The sequence below is a fragment of the Rhinatrema bivittatum genome, chromosome 2, assembly GCF_901001135.1.
Source record: "Rhinatrema bivittatum chromosome 2, aRhiBiv1.1, whole genome shotgun sequence".
NCBI lineage: Eukaryota > Metazoa > Chordata > Amphibia > Gymnophiona > Rhinatrematidae > Rhinatrema > Rhinatrema bivittatum.
The window spans coordinates 428,949,431-428,968,613 of NC_042616.1; the positions used below are offsets into that span (position 1 = coordinate 428,949,431).

General features: G+C 41.8%; 1 protein-coding gene across 1 annotated transcript in view; it reads left to right on the plus strand.

Annotated features, from left to right (window-relative positions):
• PHLPP1 (PH domain and leucine rich repeat protein phosphatase 1) overlaps window positions 1–19,183 on the plus strand; it is a 418,300-nt gene that overhangs the window by 347,632 nt on the left and 51,485 nt on the right. The window contains exon 11 of the mRNA XM_029590299.1: window positions 15,591–15,791. Coding sequence (XP_029446159.1) covers window positions 15,591–15,791 — 201 coding nt within the window. The remainder of the gene's footprint in view (window positions 1–15,590; window positions 15,792–19,183) is intronic.

Sequence of the window (19,183 nt, forward strand, 5' to 3'; positions counted from 1 at the left end):
AATTTAGCACTTGTTTGTACTTTATTGTTGGGAGCTTATGATTATAAAATTGAGTTATGAAGCTAGTAACTAAACTCTAGGTTACTTTGTCATTTAAATAGTAAAACTTCTGATTATCACTATTGTGTCTCATTTAATAGAAGTATCACAGCAAAGTAGAAGCACTGTAATAGAAAACAAGTATAGAATTGTGTGCCAACCTGAGAGCACATTTATGGGAAAAAAAAAAACTTTAAGCGTTTTATATACCGTCATTCCAGAATAAGATCACAATGGTTTACAAAGTCAGCGTTCATATTCTTGGTCAACAATCACATTCTGAGCCAGCGTTGATAATCTAGGTCAACACCACAGCAGATGTATTTTCTAGTTCATATTCGTACATATTCTTGAATGATATTACTGTGTGTTGCTCTGGAATGTGTGTGTGTGTGCTCTGGAATGTGTGTGTGTGTGATGGTTTGGTGGAGGTGGGGGGGGGCGGTAACTATTGCTTTGGGGGTGCTAGAGGAAGTCCCGCAACCGCTCCACTTTCCCATGGTCTCTCCCCAACCTGCCTCTGCATTTTCTCCCTTACCCATTCTCGCCCTCCCCATTCCACTCCCCCAGCCTCTCTTACCCTAGTCTTTCTTCCTCACATTCCTTCCACTGTCTCCATGCTTTTCCACCATAGGAGAGGACAGAAGAGGCACGCAGCAGCAGTAGTGAAAGAGGCCAAACCGGGTGGCAGTGCCTGGATAACCCCATCAGCCTCAGTGCTCCAGCTGCTAACTTCTCCATATCTTCTGCTGGCAGGCCCTGGGAAGCCCTGCTAGCCACGCTGCTCCAGCCATCGATGCAGTTATATGCAATTGGTTATTCGCCAACACAGCTAGTCCCTGCCTGTAGTAATAGCATCACAGACGGATGGGCAAACTGATCACACAAGTGCTTTTTATAGCATAAAATGGATTAAAATATTAAAACAAGGTTTAACTATCAACTTATTAATCATTAAGCTTCCCATTACTCTTCTGAATTTTTTAAAATGTAATTCCTGAGTTAGATTAGTATGTAAAAGCTTTTTTGAAAGCCCTTCTTACTCAGCCACTACATCATGAATCAGGTGCTGCCATGTCATTCTCATCAGAGGCCCTGCAGACGTGTCACTGACACATGGAAAAACAATCGGCACAGATAGCTGGAGAGAAGAACTCAAAAGCATATTTTTAAAATTACTAGATGTGTACCTAAGGAACGGGAAGAAACCTTTTCTTCCAGAAAATATATGAATGAAAGAATTTTACTAGGAAAAAAAGAAAGATAGATAACCTGAATAAGAAAGAGAAACACGATGAAGCTAAAAAAAAAATAGGCAAGTTGATATTTTGAGAAATCTACCTGGTGCTGCTTCTTTAAGCTCAACGATCATTATTTAGTTTCATAGATGAATCACTAAAAGTACGTTGGTGCATTTCTTGTGATCTTGTGCAAGTCACATCACCCTCTATTGCCATCCATTGCCTAAGGTACCAAGATTGCGAGCCCTCTGAGGACAGGGAAATACCTACAGTACCTGAATGTAACTCGCCTTGGGCTACCAGTGAAAAGGCATAAGCCAAATGGAAATATGTGAGATACTCTGCTCACTGTAGAAAAGCTCTGATCTGCTGCTTATACAGTTGATGTCTAGAAGTACATAATTTGTGTACATAATTGACAATGAGTGTTTCCCACAGTGCCATGACCAGCATGTACAGATTCACTATGTGAGAACATCGTGGTCCGTGCCATTTTCACTGTGTTTTGGGTTTTATTCTTTCCAAGTGTTTTTTGCTAGCATAAGATGCATTGGCCATCGATCTGTACAGATATATGCACAATGTCCTTTTCCTTTTCAATAAGAGATGACATCAGTTGTATAATTGTGTATTTCCCTAGCTTACCCTCCCCTTTTCTCCCACTTACCCATTCAGCTGTGATGAGACGTCATTCTGATCCTCCTAGATAACTGAAGTGTTTTCCTCAACTGGATAATTAAGTTCTTTTTGTGTTCCCATAGAATCATCCGGAATCTGCCATTTATAAAGCTGGCTGACCTAATTTCAGCTACCCACAGCTCCCACTAAAAGTCTTTTCTTTCCTTAGTCCCATGTGATCTTTCTGTAAATATACATGCATCTTGTCTGCTGCAGCTGACAAGTTTGAACAAGTTATTGAGAGAAACTGTTGGCGAGATTTCTTTGTTCATTTATGAATAAGCCTTTAAATGTCTTATGGGTCCCACTTCACCCCCATGACTGGCATCAGGAATCTGTTGGAGCTGCCCCTCTCCCAAGTGATGCCTGCTGTTAGTGCAGGAGTTCTTGTCATTTATACAAAAGTAATTGCTTGCCTGTTTTGTGTGGATTTTTTTTTTTTTTAGAATCTCCTCTTGCGTTTTCTTGATTTCACAGATTTTCCATCGACAAACAGGTCTGAATTAGCCATGACACTGGGTGACATCATCCAATGGCATCGAGTGGCCCCTTCTCTCTTAGCTCATAGTTTTCTTTACTGAGCATGTGCAGGAATTCCCACGTAGGAGCTCATCATGAGAACTGTCTTCTTTTTGTCCGAACATCAGCTCAGACGTATACCCTAACTCTCTAATTTTTCTTTAAATATTTTAGTATCTTTAATCTTTCTAAATTCTTTTATTATGTTGCCTTAGACCCCCAGATAGTACTTTGCAGTCAATACCGCTAATAAATTAAAACTTATATTAGAACATAAGATTTGCCATACTCTGTTAAACCAAAGGTCCTCAAGCCCAGTATCCTGTTTCAAACAGTGACCAGTCCAGGTCACAGGTTCATGGCATAAATTCTATGCTGCGTATCGCCAAGGATAAGCAGTAGATTTCTCCAACCTTAATGATTTATGGACTTTTCGTCTAAGAACTTGTACAAACCTATTTTAAACCCAGTTGCACCAACCTCTGGCAACAAATTCCAAAGTTTAATTGTGTTGAATAAAAAGATATTTTCTCCTATTTGCGTTAAATATAATTTCATTGCATATCCCCTAGTCGTTGTACCTTTTTAAAAGTACAACTGATTTGTTTACCCTTTCCACTCTTCTCATTATTTTATAGACCACTATCTTATTTCCCCTCAGCCGTCTCTTCTCCAAACTAAAGAGCTCTAACTTCTTTAGCCTTTTCTCAAAGGGGAATCATTCCATTTCCTTTATCATTTTGGTCACCTTTCTCTGTTCCTTTTCTAATTTCGCTATACCTTTTTTGAGATGCAGTGACCAGAATTGTACACAATGTGCTGCACAGCATGGAGCGATAGAAGCATTATGATATTCTCTGTTTTATTCTCCATTGCTTTCCTAATAATTCCTAGCATTCTATTTGCTTTCTTGGCCACCACCACACACTGAGCAGATTATTTCAAGAGACAATGATGCCTAGATCCTTTTCCTGGGTGGTGACTTCCAATATTGTATAGTTATAATTTTGGTTGCTCTTTCCTACATGCATCACGTTGCACTTGCCCATATTAAATGCCTGCCATTTGGATATCCAGTCTTGCAAGGTCATCTTGTAATTTCTTACAATCCTTTTGTGATTTAAAAACTTTGAATAATTCTCTATCATTAGCAAATCTGATTTCTTCACTCATTGTTCCCCATTTCTAAATTGTTTATAAAAATGTTAAAAATAAAATAAAATAAAAAACCAGTGGTCACAGTAGAGATCTCTGGGGCACTCCATTAATTACCTTTTGCCATTAATAAAACTGACCAATTAGCCCTGCTCTCTGTTTTTTATCTTTTAACCAGTTCTCAAGGCATAATACAACATTGCCTCCTATCCCATAACTTTTGTAAATTTCCTCAAGAATCTCTCATGAGGTACTTTTGTCAAATACTTTCTGAAAATCGATACAGTATATCAACTGGCTCACCTTTATCTGCATGTTTATTCATGCCTTTAAATAAAAATGTAACAGATTGGTGAGGCAAGATTTTCCTTTGCTAAATCCATGTTAGCACTGTCCCATTAAACTGACTATATATTCAGTAATTTTGTTCTTTATAATAGTTTCAAACATTTTTCCTGGCACTGACATCAGGCTCATCAGTCTAGTTTTCTGGATCACCCTTGGAACCCTTTTAAAAATTTGGAATTATATTAGCCACCCTCCAATTTTCAGGTGCCTTAACTGATATTAATGATAGTTTACAAATTATTAACAGATTTGCAATTTCATTTGTCAGTCCTTTCAACACTTTGGTCCAGGTGATTTGCTACTCTTTAGTTTACATCTTTCTGGTTCACTGGAGATTTCAATTCCTCTGAATCATCGCCTTTAAATATCACTTCTGGCATGGTATCTGCCTTACATTTTCCTCAGTAAAGACCTGCAGGTGTCATGTCTATTGGCTTGTTTATTGGTAACGCTGACAATGACAAAAATTCTTTCAGGTTCTTCTCACATTTATTAGCTACCATAATGTCCTTATCTCCGAATGCTCAACCATCTGCTTATATGTTTCATACTAACACAAAGTTGTCCTCTCCAGTACATCTTTGATATGATTTAAGATCATTCTCTGCTGTTTGTCATTTTTTGTTATCATGTGATTTTTATTTTTTTTTACATATTCTGATGCTCAGTTTGTACTGTGCAATTTGTGTTCTTTTATATACTTCTTTTATGATGTCTTTACACATATACATGTTTTATGATTTAACTTGTCTGTGATGTTTCACATCCATATATGTTGTTCTTTAGTTTCCATCTGTTTTTGTATGTGTTTAATTTTATATTTAATTTGATTTTAATTTTAGTTGCCCCTGAGGCAGCTCGTGACAAAAAGAGCGAAACTCGGCCAGAGTCGGGTTAATTTCAATAAAGGTCTTTTCTTATACACCGATCTCCACTTTGTTTACTGCTACACAGCAACCTTGGATCGGCTTCCGATTTGTTTTCTGGGTCTATCTCTTTTAGTGCCAACAGCCTAGTTCCACCCTAGTTAATGTGGAGTCCTCCAGAGAATGTCTGGCATGAAGAAGCCCACCATCAGCAGCTTCAAGGACCGTATGTGGTAGGAAAATGTACATTATTGATGGACACGGTATTTGCTATTGGTGCCTAGGACTGAAGCATGGCCAGTCTAACTGCTACACCGTGGCTGGATGTCCCCACACACTCAAGTCCAGAGCTTGGAAAATGGAGGAGCTGCATAAGTCTCTAATGAGCCACAATCGTCATTCCTCCCAGAGCAGAGCTGCTTCTAGCTTCCTGGGAGTCTGATTGGAGTAGGCCTAGGTTGCCTCCACCTTGTCAGTCAAGTAAGCAGAAAAAGTGCAGTTTTCAGGTGTTGACAAATCCTTAACATACATCGCAGGGCTCGAGGCCTAATAAAAAGAAACACTATTCCTTGGAGCTGCTGGCAAAACTGGCACCGAAAAAGCATGAAGCCTTTGCAAAAACACAGCTGATGTAAATAGCACAAGTCCTGTCAATGAACCATTCACATGTGCATCAAACCCTGGTACCATTGGCGCATGGAGTCTCAACACCAATGATGCTTCCTCTCTCAATGCCTAAAGAGTGAGGATTGGTGCTGTCAATTCACCGAGCATCTGTACTACCAACGCAGCTTTTTATCAAATCATTTCATCCCAGAAGGAGTATAGCAGGTGCGCAGGGAGATGGGCTCTTTTACCACTTCTTTTTTCAAGGGTGATTTCCCCAACGAGACGACTTGAGCAAGTCATGTGTTTGGATAGATCCCATCTGCTCTGTGATGTCTATGATTTCTAGTGATTTCTAGCTGGCCCCTGGGACAAATTTTGCAAAGTCCAGAGGGTTGAACCACCATTAGAACATCTACAAGGTGGTTCAAGCTCTCGCCACTAACTTCAAGAAAAGAGTACAGCCAGTTGGAGGACTTTCATCAGGAATACTCCCTTACAAGGCAACTGAGGATTCCTCCTTAGTTACCTACTTTATCATTTTGGTCCTGGATCAGTGTCCCTTTCCCCTCAGATCAGAGGAAGGATTGACATGAATACCTTCTAATACCATACCCTAGCCTCTGAAATATGTCTCCACCCGAGGATCTCTTCTATTCCAGATTTCTAGTTCAGTTGGGTAGAGCCCTAGGAGTCTATGTCCATAAGAACAAGGACATTTACATGGAAGTCTTCAGTACTCTCCAGATTTTAGATACCTTGTCAGAGCTAAAATTTATTCTGATCCATTTGATCATGCAAGAATTACAAACTAGAATGTGGGAGAATCCATTTTCCCAAATACCAGTAGCCAGCAAATTAGATTTAAAGTATAGAGTCCAGAAAACTCCAGGTTCAGGTAGTACAGCTACCTTGCCAATTAGGTGTTGTAGAGTTATCCTTGTTTTCTTAGCATTAAAATGAGCAATCTTCCATCACTCCTCCAGAAAAAGCTTCCAGGCTGTAAGACAATTTGGGGAAAATGTTATTCCAGAAGCGGGGCTCAATATGACCGCCTGGTGAGACTAGTCGGTTGAAGCTCTCCGATCCGATTACCTGATTTTTTTCCTGATCAGATGCCTCACACGAAGAGGAAGTCGAAAGTGAGGGGAGCTCCTCTCCGATAGAGAGCTTACAGCCGCGGATTGCAAGCTTCTTTACACCGATGGCAACAAATTAAGTACTATTTAAATGCCATCTTAAAATAATAAGTCTTAACCATCTTCCTAAATGGTTTGATGTATTTCTATAGGGAGATCATTCCATAAACTAGGAGCAGTATATAAAAAAAAGCTCGCTTATGAGAAGTCTGTAATTTTATACAGGTCTGCAGCCGGTAAACTCAATAAAAATAACCCAGCTGACTTCAGATCTCGAGCTGGAACATACCAACAGACCTGATAAATAACTCGGGCAGAATTATGCAGACAGTTATAAACAATAGTTAAGTTTCTTAAATTTTAAATGCTGCTCAACTGGTAGCTAATGCAACTGGTTTCAGCAGTGAGGTCACATGTTCCCTTGGAGAGGCACTCAGGATCAGCCTGGCAGTGGAATTCTGCAGTAATTGTAAAACACGATACTTCGGGAGACCAATATATAAGGAATTACAGTAGTTAACTGAGGTTAATACAAAAGCCTGCATTAGCGTGCGAACATCCTTTTTATCAATAGGTACCGCAATAATCTCATTTTATAGTATCTAGAAGACACTGGCACACAATTGGGAATCAAACTTTAAATCAGAGTCACAAAGAGAACCTGAATTCCTCACTTTTTCTGAAAAAGGGACTACTTACCCATTAACATTAATCCTAGCCAGCTTAGTTGGTCTTGGGCTCTTAAAAATCCAAAGGACCTCTGTTTTTATAGCATTAAGAACCAAGTAGTTATTAGATAACCACTTTTGAACTGCCAATAAACACAACACAATTTTCTTTAACACAGAAGTCAGATTACTTGTGACTAAAAAAATATAGCTGATCATATTTAATCATATTACATATAATATGATTATATATAAGGCTGAAGATAGTTAAAATGTTTGATTACATTTTCCTGATGATGCCTAGTATGATGGTCTAAAGTATTGCTATGAAAACAATCGATGAGGTGAATTATTTGACTGCAACGTTTGTTACCCACTCATGCTTTTTGATCTGGGAAGGTGGTTTCTTTGTATATTTAAAAAATATAGCTGTACATCATCTGCATATATATTAAAATTTACCTCATAACCCTCGAGCAGGCTGCAAAGTAGAGACATGTAAACATTTAAAAAGTTTTGGGGATAAAATTGAGCCCTGGGGGACTCCGGCTTTAAGAGAGAACCAGATTGACCCCTCATGTCCAATCTTGACCTGCTGTTTAGTTTCTAATAATGATCTACATCACTGAAGAACCGTTCCCTCTAATCCTATATCTGTTAGCCTAGATACTAAAATGTTATGATTTAACTAAATCGAAGGCAAAATTTATTTCTAGATAAACTATCACTGCACCTCCAGCTTCCATACTGTTTAACACAGTCATTTATAGAGACTAATGTGCTATTTTGTTCTCAAAATCCTCTTTGATTTCAGCGCAGGATTAAAACTCATTCAACTGGACAGCAACAGTTACCTACAAGTTTACCCAGCAAAATTGTTTGAGATAGGCCAGTAGCTTGTTAAGGCATCTGAGGGAAGTTTCCCTTTTTTTTGGAAACTGGACGAATCACTGATCTTTTTAATTTTTCAGGGACTCTATCACTTCCCCAAGTGATACATTAATCAGATCGGATGCCACTTCAACAAGAGTCCCCATTTGCTTCCAAAACACTTGTTGGACAGGAATCCAATGACCGCCTGGTGAATTCTACTCTTGAAACGTATTCAAAGCCTTCCCCACAAATATTATTTCATGTTACCTGTAACTCTGTTCTAGGGGCAACCACAGCTTGTATCCTTTGTTCAGATTTCTATATATAATGTTCAGCAAAGCTTTGAGGGGAACCAAGGATTTAACGGAGAATCCTGCTTAATCCATTGCAGCAGCCTATTAACGTCCATAAATAGGGAAGGTGAACGATTTACCACCTTTTTGAAGCTTGTCTCTGAATTATTGTTTCCAAGTCCTGAGGAATTGATTTCTGTATTCCATCCTCTTTTCACCATAACGGGCCAGATTATTTGAATCTGGTGTTTTTGCCACCTATGTTCTGCTACCTGCAAAGATCTATCTGCTACCTATCCAAAGATCTCAATTAAACCAGAGAAATCTCCCATGGCAACAATTAGAGAACTTTTTTGTGGCCCCGTCATGTTAGTAACAGTTGATAGTGTAGTAAGCAAACTATGGTTTGGGAATTCGCTAAATCATTGGAAATAATTTCATTTGCTTCAAGCCATGATAATCCAAACTCTTCAGTATCAATAGGACCTCACAATACCTTAAGGCCTTTGTGGCTGTTTTTGCTTTCATTATGAGAGAGAATCAATTGGAATGAAATAAGATTATGATCTGACCAAGGGACCACTGTGACAGTTAAATTGGATACTACATACCGATTCTCGTCTGAGTTAGAAATTAATATTTGATCAAGGACATAGCCCGCTTTATGAGTGGGAACATGTATCAGAACTGACATATTCAAAGTAGAAAGAAGCCACTTAAAATATTGGAAATACCTTTTGGTTTACTGTCAATATGGAGATTAAAGTCTTCTATTATAAAAAAAATTCTAACTGAACGCAATGTCAACTGGGAAATAAAATCTGCTAACAATGATAAATCTTCACTCAGCATGTCCGGAAGGGAATAGATTAATGCAAATACCCAGGATTCAAGTTTAACCACCAAGCTCTCACTACCACCCCCTAATTCCTAAAGAAGTTAAAGAAATACACTCTCTATAGATCATGACCACACCACTCCCTCTCCACCCTTCCCTAGCTGTATGTAAAAAGGTACTGTATAACCCATAGGGCACATAAGCTATAACAGCAGGACATCTGAATTCATATGCAAACTCTCAGTAAGGAATAAAATATCTAAGCACATATCTATTATCAATTGCAATTCAATCTCACAGTACAAATGTTCACATAAGCAGCTGACAGAGAAGAATTATTAATTTGTAGTGGCCTAATCTTCAGGACTGGAAAACAAGGAGTTAAACCCCCCCCCCCCCCCCCAATCTCCTCATCACATATAAAGGATGTGGTAAAGGATCATATTTCCCCATACCTGTAACTACCGGAATTATCTGATTAAACAATACCATTATTATAGTCAGGAAAAATCCAAGCTAAGGGACACAGCCCTTTGCTGTGGCCCTTCACCTCCAAGCTGCTCCTTTTTTCAGCCCCCAGAACTTCCTGTGCTGATGTCATCATTATGGGCTGAACTACCCAGCTCCGACAGCAGCAAGTGAGGAAACAGGGAGAGACTTTAAAGTTCGTTGTGCTTCAGGTAGCAGAAGGTATGGCAGCTGAAATTAAATGAGTCCATCCAAAAGAAATTTTTCTCCTTTTAGCAGACCCCAGAACTTGAGGGAAAGAGACTTGTCATTTAAACCGATAACCAAGTCACCATGTTTTATGTCAACAAGCATGGCGAGACAGGGTCATGGACTCTGCCAAGAGGAGATAAGGATATGGGAATGGGCGTGCAACCATCACGCTGTTCTTCAAGCAACCTACCTTCTGGGGATCTTCAGCACATTAACAACTTCCTTAGGCATGGTGTTTTCCCCTTTCAAATGGTCACTACACCAGTCAGCTGTCACTGTTCAACCTTGGGGAAACCCCTCAATTGGCCTCTGTGTGTTGGAGAAAAGCAGAAAGGGAACCAAATCCAATAAATAGCAAAAAACAATTGTGTTATAAACTTTACAAAATCTTAATTTTAGTCTATCACATAAATTACAATTGTACAACCAAAACACTAACCATTTGCCCAAGATCATATTTTGTTCACTATAAATGTATTTAAATAACAAGCACAATAAAAATTAGCTCACAATCCTATGCCACATAGTCAGCCATTCACCCTACACCCTAAACTCTGTGCACATTCAACCATTCACACAACTCCCCTCCTTCATGTAATAGGGGACTGGTATTCAGTACCTTCGTGATTTATTACTGCAGAAAAAGAACACAGCCTCATCATCCAGCCTTACAACTATTCATCTTGTACAATCCTAACAGACTGGCAAAGTAGTGGCGAAATGTACATTTTCACATTGGCTAGCAGACTGTATCACACATTGTTTTGAGCTAGCTTGCTTCCAGATTGCAGACTCCCTCAAGGCTAATAAAGTTATAGTCATGGTTGCATCAGTGGCTCATCTGTGAGCTGTGTCTATTGAAGATATTTGCAAAATTGCAGCTTGGTCATCAGTGCACACCTTTCATGCCCCATTACTATCTGGATAATCTATCAAGAAGCAATAGCAATTTGAACTAGCAATTTTATGTAGCCTGTTCACCCAGTAGTCTACTCTCCACAGTGGGGTCCAGGTTGCTGATGCAGTAAAGGCTCTGCTGCAACCGTCAGCATTGGATTCCCTTTGTGTTATGGCTAATTCAGCCCTGCTTGTTGATGGAGAAAGCAAGTTTGCTTACCATAAATGATGCTCTTGGTAGACAGCAGGATGAATTAGCCATGCTAAATACCTGCCTGCCTCCCTGGAAAGTTGGACTATCTAGCTAGAATTAGCTCTGAAATCGACTGAGGGGCTCATGAGGCAATGCCTGAGTGGGAACTCTTGCCCATGCTTAGTAGAGCAAAAGCTCTACGAACTTAGAGAAAGATCCATTTGATGCCGTTGGATGACACCATCCACGTATCATGGCTAATTCTTCCTGCTGTTTATGGAGAACACTGTTTATGGTAAGCAAACTTGCTTTTAACGTGTGATTTATTTATTTATTTATTTTTAAATCTGTGCATTTAGCAGTATTTTAGAGCTTTTGTTGCACGTTGCTGACAGCTGTTGCATGCCACTCTTCTCCCACCTTTATTTTTGGATGCAAAGTGTGTACACTGGAAACACAAATGCATTACAGCTCAGCGCGTCCACTAACTTTTTTTGCATTGGATAAAATATTCAGTCTCCCCTCTTTTCCTATCCTTATTTAATTTTCTGCAGCTTGTTTATTAACAAAAAAAAACCACAAAAAGAAACATGGAAACCAGCTTGTTGGATCTATATATTTGTTACATAAGCTGCTAGTCCTCAACACAGTATCTTGTATCACAAGATAGGTTTTCCTGCTTCTGTAAATATGGTGTATCTGATTGCTGATCCTGTGTTGTCTTCAGTATTTGTAACAGAACTGATATGTTGGCCTTGGGGATGGAGGGAGGTACCACATAAATTTTATTATTTCATTTTTACTGCCCCCCCCAATGTTAGAGATATGCACACTTATGAATTGCAAAGGAAGAAAAGAGGGCTTTATGGCAGCACAAGGGAGAGGGAGGAGATCCTGGTATCGGCAAGGGTCCTGCCATAGCACAGCATGTAGATAGTGAAGGGCAGACAGGAGTGTTGGACTTAAGGAGTCCTGGTCTGCTGACATGTTAACAGTGAGCCCGAGAAGCTTGCAGGGCCTCAGAATCCTGTGTAAATCAGCTTTTCGGCAGACTGTAAGAAATTGCAGGCAAAGTCCAAATTAGTGTATTAGAAGAAAGATATGACTGGATCCCCAGGCATCTTCAATTTGCTGCCGCTTGCAGAGACTAGGATGGATCTAAGGGCCAGTCATGTGCCGACCGTGAGGCTGATTCCAGCAGCGCAGGTTTGTGTCCTGAAGAAGATTGTCCTTGTGTTTGACATCTTTGCTATTCCCGTCAATCCCCACCCCCAGTTCCCACCTCATTAGCAGAGATTCCATGCAACAAAAAAAACAGAACCTTGGGAAAATACGAAAAATAGGTCCTGATGACAAAAGGATTCAGAAGAGAAAACAATATATTCAGCAAAGGCAAGGCAAAATATTCTGATCTAGATTACAGGTCTGTTGTGACCTGGAGCCTGCTCTGCTTTAAACCAGTCCAGGAAAGAAAAGCAAGTGTTATTGATAGCCACACACACACACACACACACACACGCTCTTCGGTAGAAACCAAATCATTGACCTGTCCCTGCAGCAGGATGCTGAGCCACAGGGAGGGTTTTTCGTTGAGCTGACATCCGCGCGCAAAAGCCCGGTGCTTAGAACAGTGAGCTGTGTTTCCGGGGAAAGCACTGTTATTCCTTGTGACCTCAAGCAAGTCACTTTATCTTCGGTTGCCTCAGGTACCCACGAATGTAATCTGCTTTGAAGAGTCCCAAAAAGAGGAATAAAAAAAAAAAAAAATGTAAGGGCACAAACTTTACTGTTGATGCATCCAGAAGTTGTATCTATTTGTTAACTCCCTGCACCGCTCCCCCCACCCCGCCAGCGCACAGAGATGTGTGCCTTAGCTCATGTTTGCCTAGCGCTGGTATTTTTACATCTGTTCAGAGCTGTAGTAAAATCCTGGCGTTAAATTTCCAAACCATAAGAAAGTATGTTTTATGCAGGGCCAGATTTAAGAGTTTCATGCCCATAGGGGAGGGTTGGAGAGTAGTTGGGGGGGTGTGAGACCTTGAAAATTGGAATACAAGGGAATATCTTTCCCCTCTCCGCCTCCAAAACTCCCAGAGTGCCATATCAGTGCCCCCTTTTAAGTGGACTGGAGCAGGCTTCTCCTTGGCACCGCTGCGCTCCTGTTTGTCCTGGGTATTTGGCACCTTAGGCAATTGCCTGTGTTGCCTTTGCCTAAATCCAGGCCTGGTTTTGTGCACATGAAAGATGTTTTGAGCATACAAATCAAGTGGAAGTACAGCAGCCCAGGCAACATCTACACTAAGAGCCCCCCCCCCATGGCCCGACTACTGAGACAAGCGCCTGCCAGGAGGGCCTGTAGATACGGCAGCACCGCAGTTTCCTGGTCCCCTGCTAAGAGAAGCACCTGCTTCTGACGTGACCGTGACTCCGAGGCCCCCTGCTACACCCCTGCTTCATCTGTGGCCCCCCCCCCCCCCCCCATGCTGTGCCTGCTGCCCAAGGAGCTTAGAGGAGTGGTGGCCTTCAAATGGCAGTGGTGGATTGGCGACTCCCCATGCCTCTTCCACAGCAACAGCAGTGGCACTCGTCCTGCTCCGTAGGTGGAGTACATCACTCCCAAACACCAGCTGCACCACCGCGAGCCTCGGCACTGGCAAACTCAAGCAGCACCGAGAGGAACAGGAAACTGCAGTTAGTGTGCGCTGAGCCTATGCAAAAGACCAGGCACATTTTCCGGTTTGTGCATCCGTTTTTAACTCCCAATGCATTAGCATAACATTAGCTTATTGCATCGAGGTTTCCAATGTTTTTAAGCTCGTGCATTAAAACTGTGCGCTGAATTCCTGCACGCAGTTTTAATGCGTGCTGTATTACATCTGGAAAGGGATTTAACCATATCTTGAGCTAAATTTGCAAAGGCAGTCTAGAAATTCAAATGCCTATATCTAATGGTATCACCTCCTGCCATTTTTGATGTGCAGGATTTCAGCATATGAGCAATTTTTATCTGGGTTTGGTTTTAGCTACCAAACTGAGAAGATGCGATCTGAGTGTCGTAGAGCATCACAGAGGTTTTAATTTTTGCAGTGTGATTCTGATGGCTGATGACCTTTTATTTTCTTTGTGGGGTTTTTTTTTTTTATATTTTTCTTTAATTGGCCTTTATTTTTTCTTAATACAGAATGAAATGAACATTCCCCTGTGAATTGTGTACCTTATGCTCTCTCCCCCACCCCCCAATACACTGCATTGTCTCCAAAAACACAAGATTTCAGTCTTGTATTTATTTATTTATTAGTTTTGCACTGCAGTTGCCGAGGTTTGTTGCCCACTTTGGGGTCGGTTTGTACCTTCCCTTGCTTCCGTTTGTGCGGTGTGTCCTTTCTGTACTGCCCTCCCGCACTCCTTTCTGTGCTAATGAAGAGCTGGTGTGAATAGCACTAGGCTCTGCACATAACATGCATGCCACACAAACAAACGGCTCATTTTAGGGGACAGCAGAGGAGTCGTGAGCCAGAGAGAACAGGAGACTGGTACAAACCTTGTGGGCTAATTGCACCATTGGACCAAGTAGCCAGGAGGAGAGCTGTAGTTCAGGTGAGCCCATCCTTTTTGTTTCCCTGCCCTCAACTATGTCGAATTATCTTTTTTTTCTTTTTTTTTTTTAACTACCACCGGTTTGTGCCAAATACCCAGGTACTAGCAGCAAGAACCTCTGAAACGCAGACTTTTCTCAGCCTCCGTCACAAGCCTGATCTCACAATGCAGCATCTTCATAACTTTCAGCCCCAGGCCTCAAATCAAGGATACAGACCCATTGGCTAGCATTTTGTGGACTTTCCCGGCACCCCATGGGTATTGCCTAGTCTGCTTTTAGTTCACAGCCCTACCTTCACGTGAGTGCCCCTGCTATAGGCCAGCGGCAGACTGTAAAGAGATGTCAGAAGAGACAGTGAAGGGGGTTGCAGTCCATCTTTAAGGGGTTAAGGTGTGAACAGAGATTTTTTTTTAATTGAATTTGAGCAATTGATAGTGACAGGATTTTAGCAACATCATTGACTGGAGGGAAGAAAGAGAAAATGTAGTCAAGTGGTACCCAGATTGGAGGGAAGAGGAAACAATAGAAAAAGCACTAACCGAAGAGAAGGAGAGGGGAAGCTGTACCAGAAGAAATTCAGCCTTGGTAATTCTGAGTTGCAGGAAGCATTGGGGTGATCCGCAGATAGACTACATACAGGAAGTGAGAAAATATTGAAGCACAGAAATGGAAGGAAGGTTTTGAAATTGTCCACATGAAGCCCAAAGCTAGAAAGAGGGTGAAGCTTCAGGATGTGAAGGTTGCATTGAGACAGGAAATAACCACCATCTATCCTTTGGGTGCCCACACAGTCTTCACAAGAAGATTCTGCAGTGTCAAATGTGTAGGTGGGGGAGTGAAATGGGAGATTTGTAGTAAAAAAAAAAAAAAAAATCACTTGGGTTGAGTGTTAACAGTTGAAACCTTTTTTTTCTTTCAGCCTGCGATGTCTTAATGCCTCTGCCAACAAACTGGAAACGCTTCCTCCTGCCTCGCTATCTGAGGAAACAAACAGCGTGTTACAAGAGCTGTATGTAACCAACAACAACCTCACGGACAAATGTGTGCCCTTACTGACAGGCCATCCCCACCTGAAGATCCTGCATATGGCCTACAACCGCCTACAGACTTTTCCAGCAAGGTCAGGAGCCTCCACGTGCCTTACTTTTGTCTGTTGCAAAGAAGCCCGGTCACATGGCAGAGTAATAGGGACTGTGTGCCATGGGAACCCCTAGCACAGTGCTGTTCGCATCCAGGACTGTGAGCAGGGCCAGGTTCTGCACGATACAGATTTGCCTACAGTTGAGGCATTATGCATGCAAATTTGTCTTGTGCATATTCATGAGGGATGGTCTGAAAAGGAAAAACCTGACCTGTTTGCGGCCCTGGAAGACTGGAAGTGAATAGCACCGTCCTAGCAGGTTTGTGCGTGTTGATGGGTTAAGCTTTGGAAGTCAGGAATTCTAGGGTGATTTCACATTATCGTGGAAAGAAAGAAAGGAATGAGGATTGTGTAAGAGGTATGTGAAAAAACTTAAGGTACAGCATTTGAAGAACAAACTTGGTCTGGAGTAGCTTGCCAGTTAAAATTTTTAGTGAGTAGGCTTCAGGAAGCAGGAAAAAATTGCATCTTTATTTTGGGGGGAAGTGGAGGGAGGGGTGCAATATAAACAGTCACAGCCTTGTATATCTCGTGCAAGCAGGGAGGGAAGGCTTCACATTGTCCTATCAGCATGCCTGGTTCAGAACTTTGACACATTTCTGTTTTCCGGCTGCAGTATCCCTCTATAGTTTCTGATACATCATATGGAGACCTTTGCAGGTTTTAGTGTAATTTGCATGCCTTCATTTTACGAGAACTGCAAAACTCCTCACCTTGCCCCCTCCCTCCAGGGTCATGTCACATCCTCCCCAGTACTGGCCTTGTTGCTGGTCTGATAGGCAGATGCAGCTTTTTCTCTCTGCTCCTCTGGAGCGCATGTCTCTTACACTAGAGCATCTGTTATCCGTAATAGTTGACCCAAGCCATTTCTGGATAAGGGAAGTGTTCACACTACCCCCCTCCCCCATATGTTAACAAGGAAAGGGAGAAAAAAATCAGGCCAACACTGTATAATGCGCTCAGCTGAGCGCACTGTTTTACCTGGAGTTGGATGCACATTTTTGATGCGCTTCCACTACCCTTTATCCAGTAAGGGGTTTAGTGCATTCAACTCTCCATGTTCAACTCTCTGCATGTTGATGAGGCTATTAATCATTTGCCTGGGATACTGAAAAAAAAAGTGCGGCCGATCCGCACATTTTATGCTTAGAAATTAGCCCTTGGCAGGCACTAATTTCTAAGCAGCCCAAAAAAGTGTACAGAAAAGCAGAGAATACTGTTTTTCTGTACATCCTCTGACTTAATATCGCTACAATATTAAGTCGAAGGAACCAAAAGGTTAAAAAAAAAAAATTTTTTTTTAATTGCTTTTTAAATGTGCTGGCGGGTCAGTCAGGAAAACGGATACTCGTAAAATTGAGCGTCCGCTTTCCTAACCCGCAGACAGCCGACCTCTCCTGGGCACCTAGCGCCTCCTTTTTAGCGCAATCCCTCATTTTACATGCAGTATTGCGCACCCAGGAAGGTGGCTGGGCACACGTTAGGGAAGCGGGTGCTCAACACTGAGCGCCCGTTTTCCTGTGGACATTACAGCATCAGCCTGAATGACTGTACAAAATGCAACTGTTTGAGCATCAAACAAGAAGTCAGTTTACCCATAATGACAACAATCTGGTTTAGGCGTCATGTGGGGGTGGGAGAAGCCAGTGCACCAGGGGGATATGACAGATAGAACTTCTATGCCGGTACCTGGCGTGACAAGACCCCTGCCTGGGTGATTATGTCTGATCCCTAGAGTACACAGGGGAGTGAGTAGGCTTCTGCTTTGGCATCTGAAGTCTCTTCCTTCAGTGTTTTGATAAAAAATCACCCAAGATTTACATAGTGTTTGTAATTCTTAAGGAGCCACTCATAAAGCATGTCATCCAAATCAGAATTCTGAGGCCCAGTGTATGAAAAAAAAGTGTGAAAGCTTGCTGGGCAGACTGGATGGACCATTTGGTCGTCTTCTGCCGTCATTTCTATGTTTCTATGTGTTTAGCCATTCCCATTACAAGGTCACTTTTGGCATAACTTTAGCATCTTGTTTTTCTGCGCCTTTAAATCACAATTATCATTTTATCAACACAGTATTCTTAATGGAGTTTAGAATTTTTATCCTGTGATCAGATTTAGCTCCACTTTCTCCTGAATGGATAGCACATGCCTCTTCCCGTTCACTTCTGGGCTTTTCTCTGAAGAAAACTGGTGCTTTGAGAGCAGGTTCACTCCCGGACTAGAATTTCCAGTACTTAATACTTTTCAGGTATTCACCGTCACATTTGCATTGGTTTATGTATTCTAATTTGATATTTCATTTTAGTAATTTCTCCTCAGAGCGGATTACGATAACATATAAATACATTTGCTGTGCTGCTGTTACTTCTGGTGGCTATAGAATTGTGACCACAGTCTTCATCCGATGCAGTAAACTCGTAACTGGAAGCTTAGAGCATAGGCAGATTAGGTAGGCCGTGTGGTCTTTTTCTGCCTTTGTATTTGTATATGGATAACTGTAAGCATCCCAGTAGTAAATCTGTGCTTAACGGTCTTTGGGGCCTTGATTTGCAGCAGGATGAGGCAGAGGCATTGGGTAATAACATCTGTACTGTGCAGAATTCCGGGTTATGAAATGCCCTGGGGACCATGGTGCTTGTTCCCTAGATATTAATTTTTGGATAGTTGGGTTTCGGATAATAGGTGCTCTACTATATTTCCATTGAGACAGCTTTCTGGTTCCCTTGCTACCTTCAAGGGCCCTTCTGCTGTTTTTCCACACACTGGGGAAACAATCGATAAGCCTTCCAGACCACAGCAAAGGGTGCCCCTACTTCAGTTGTGCTCCTCGAGCAGTTTTGCCAGCTCATTAACGTGTTTTTTTGGGGGGTTTTGTTTTGGTTTTTTCACCTGTCAGTTTGCCAGATTTACCTGATCTCCGGCTGCTGCAGCTGCCATGTTCATAGTAGGGTGTTATAACTCCCACTTCATGAAACCTTAACTCTACTTGTGGAGACAGGAAGAAGAGGTTTGGAAGCCAACCAGGATTTTTTTCCTCCTTCCTCTTACCCTACCAGCTCCCTCCAAAATGTATCTTGGTCTTTCCCTCCCCTCCCCTCCCCCCCCCCTCCATTGTTGAACTCAACCAAGAGGGTTCCAATTCATAAGGATGCTTAGGCGCATATCTTCTTCAGTAAGCAACTGTGATGGGGTCTCCAGCCATGCATCTTATGGCTCCAAGGGTTCTGTAATGGCTACGACTTTGCTCACTGTTCTGTGGCTCTCCCTGGTCCCCGTGAACATGCAGGTCTTGGAGAGGTTCAGGAGCCCCAGTTTAGCCCAGAAAACTATGGCTTTCCCAATGCAAAAGGATGTCGATCAAGGTCCAGTTCCGT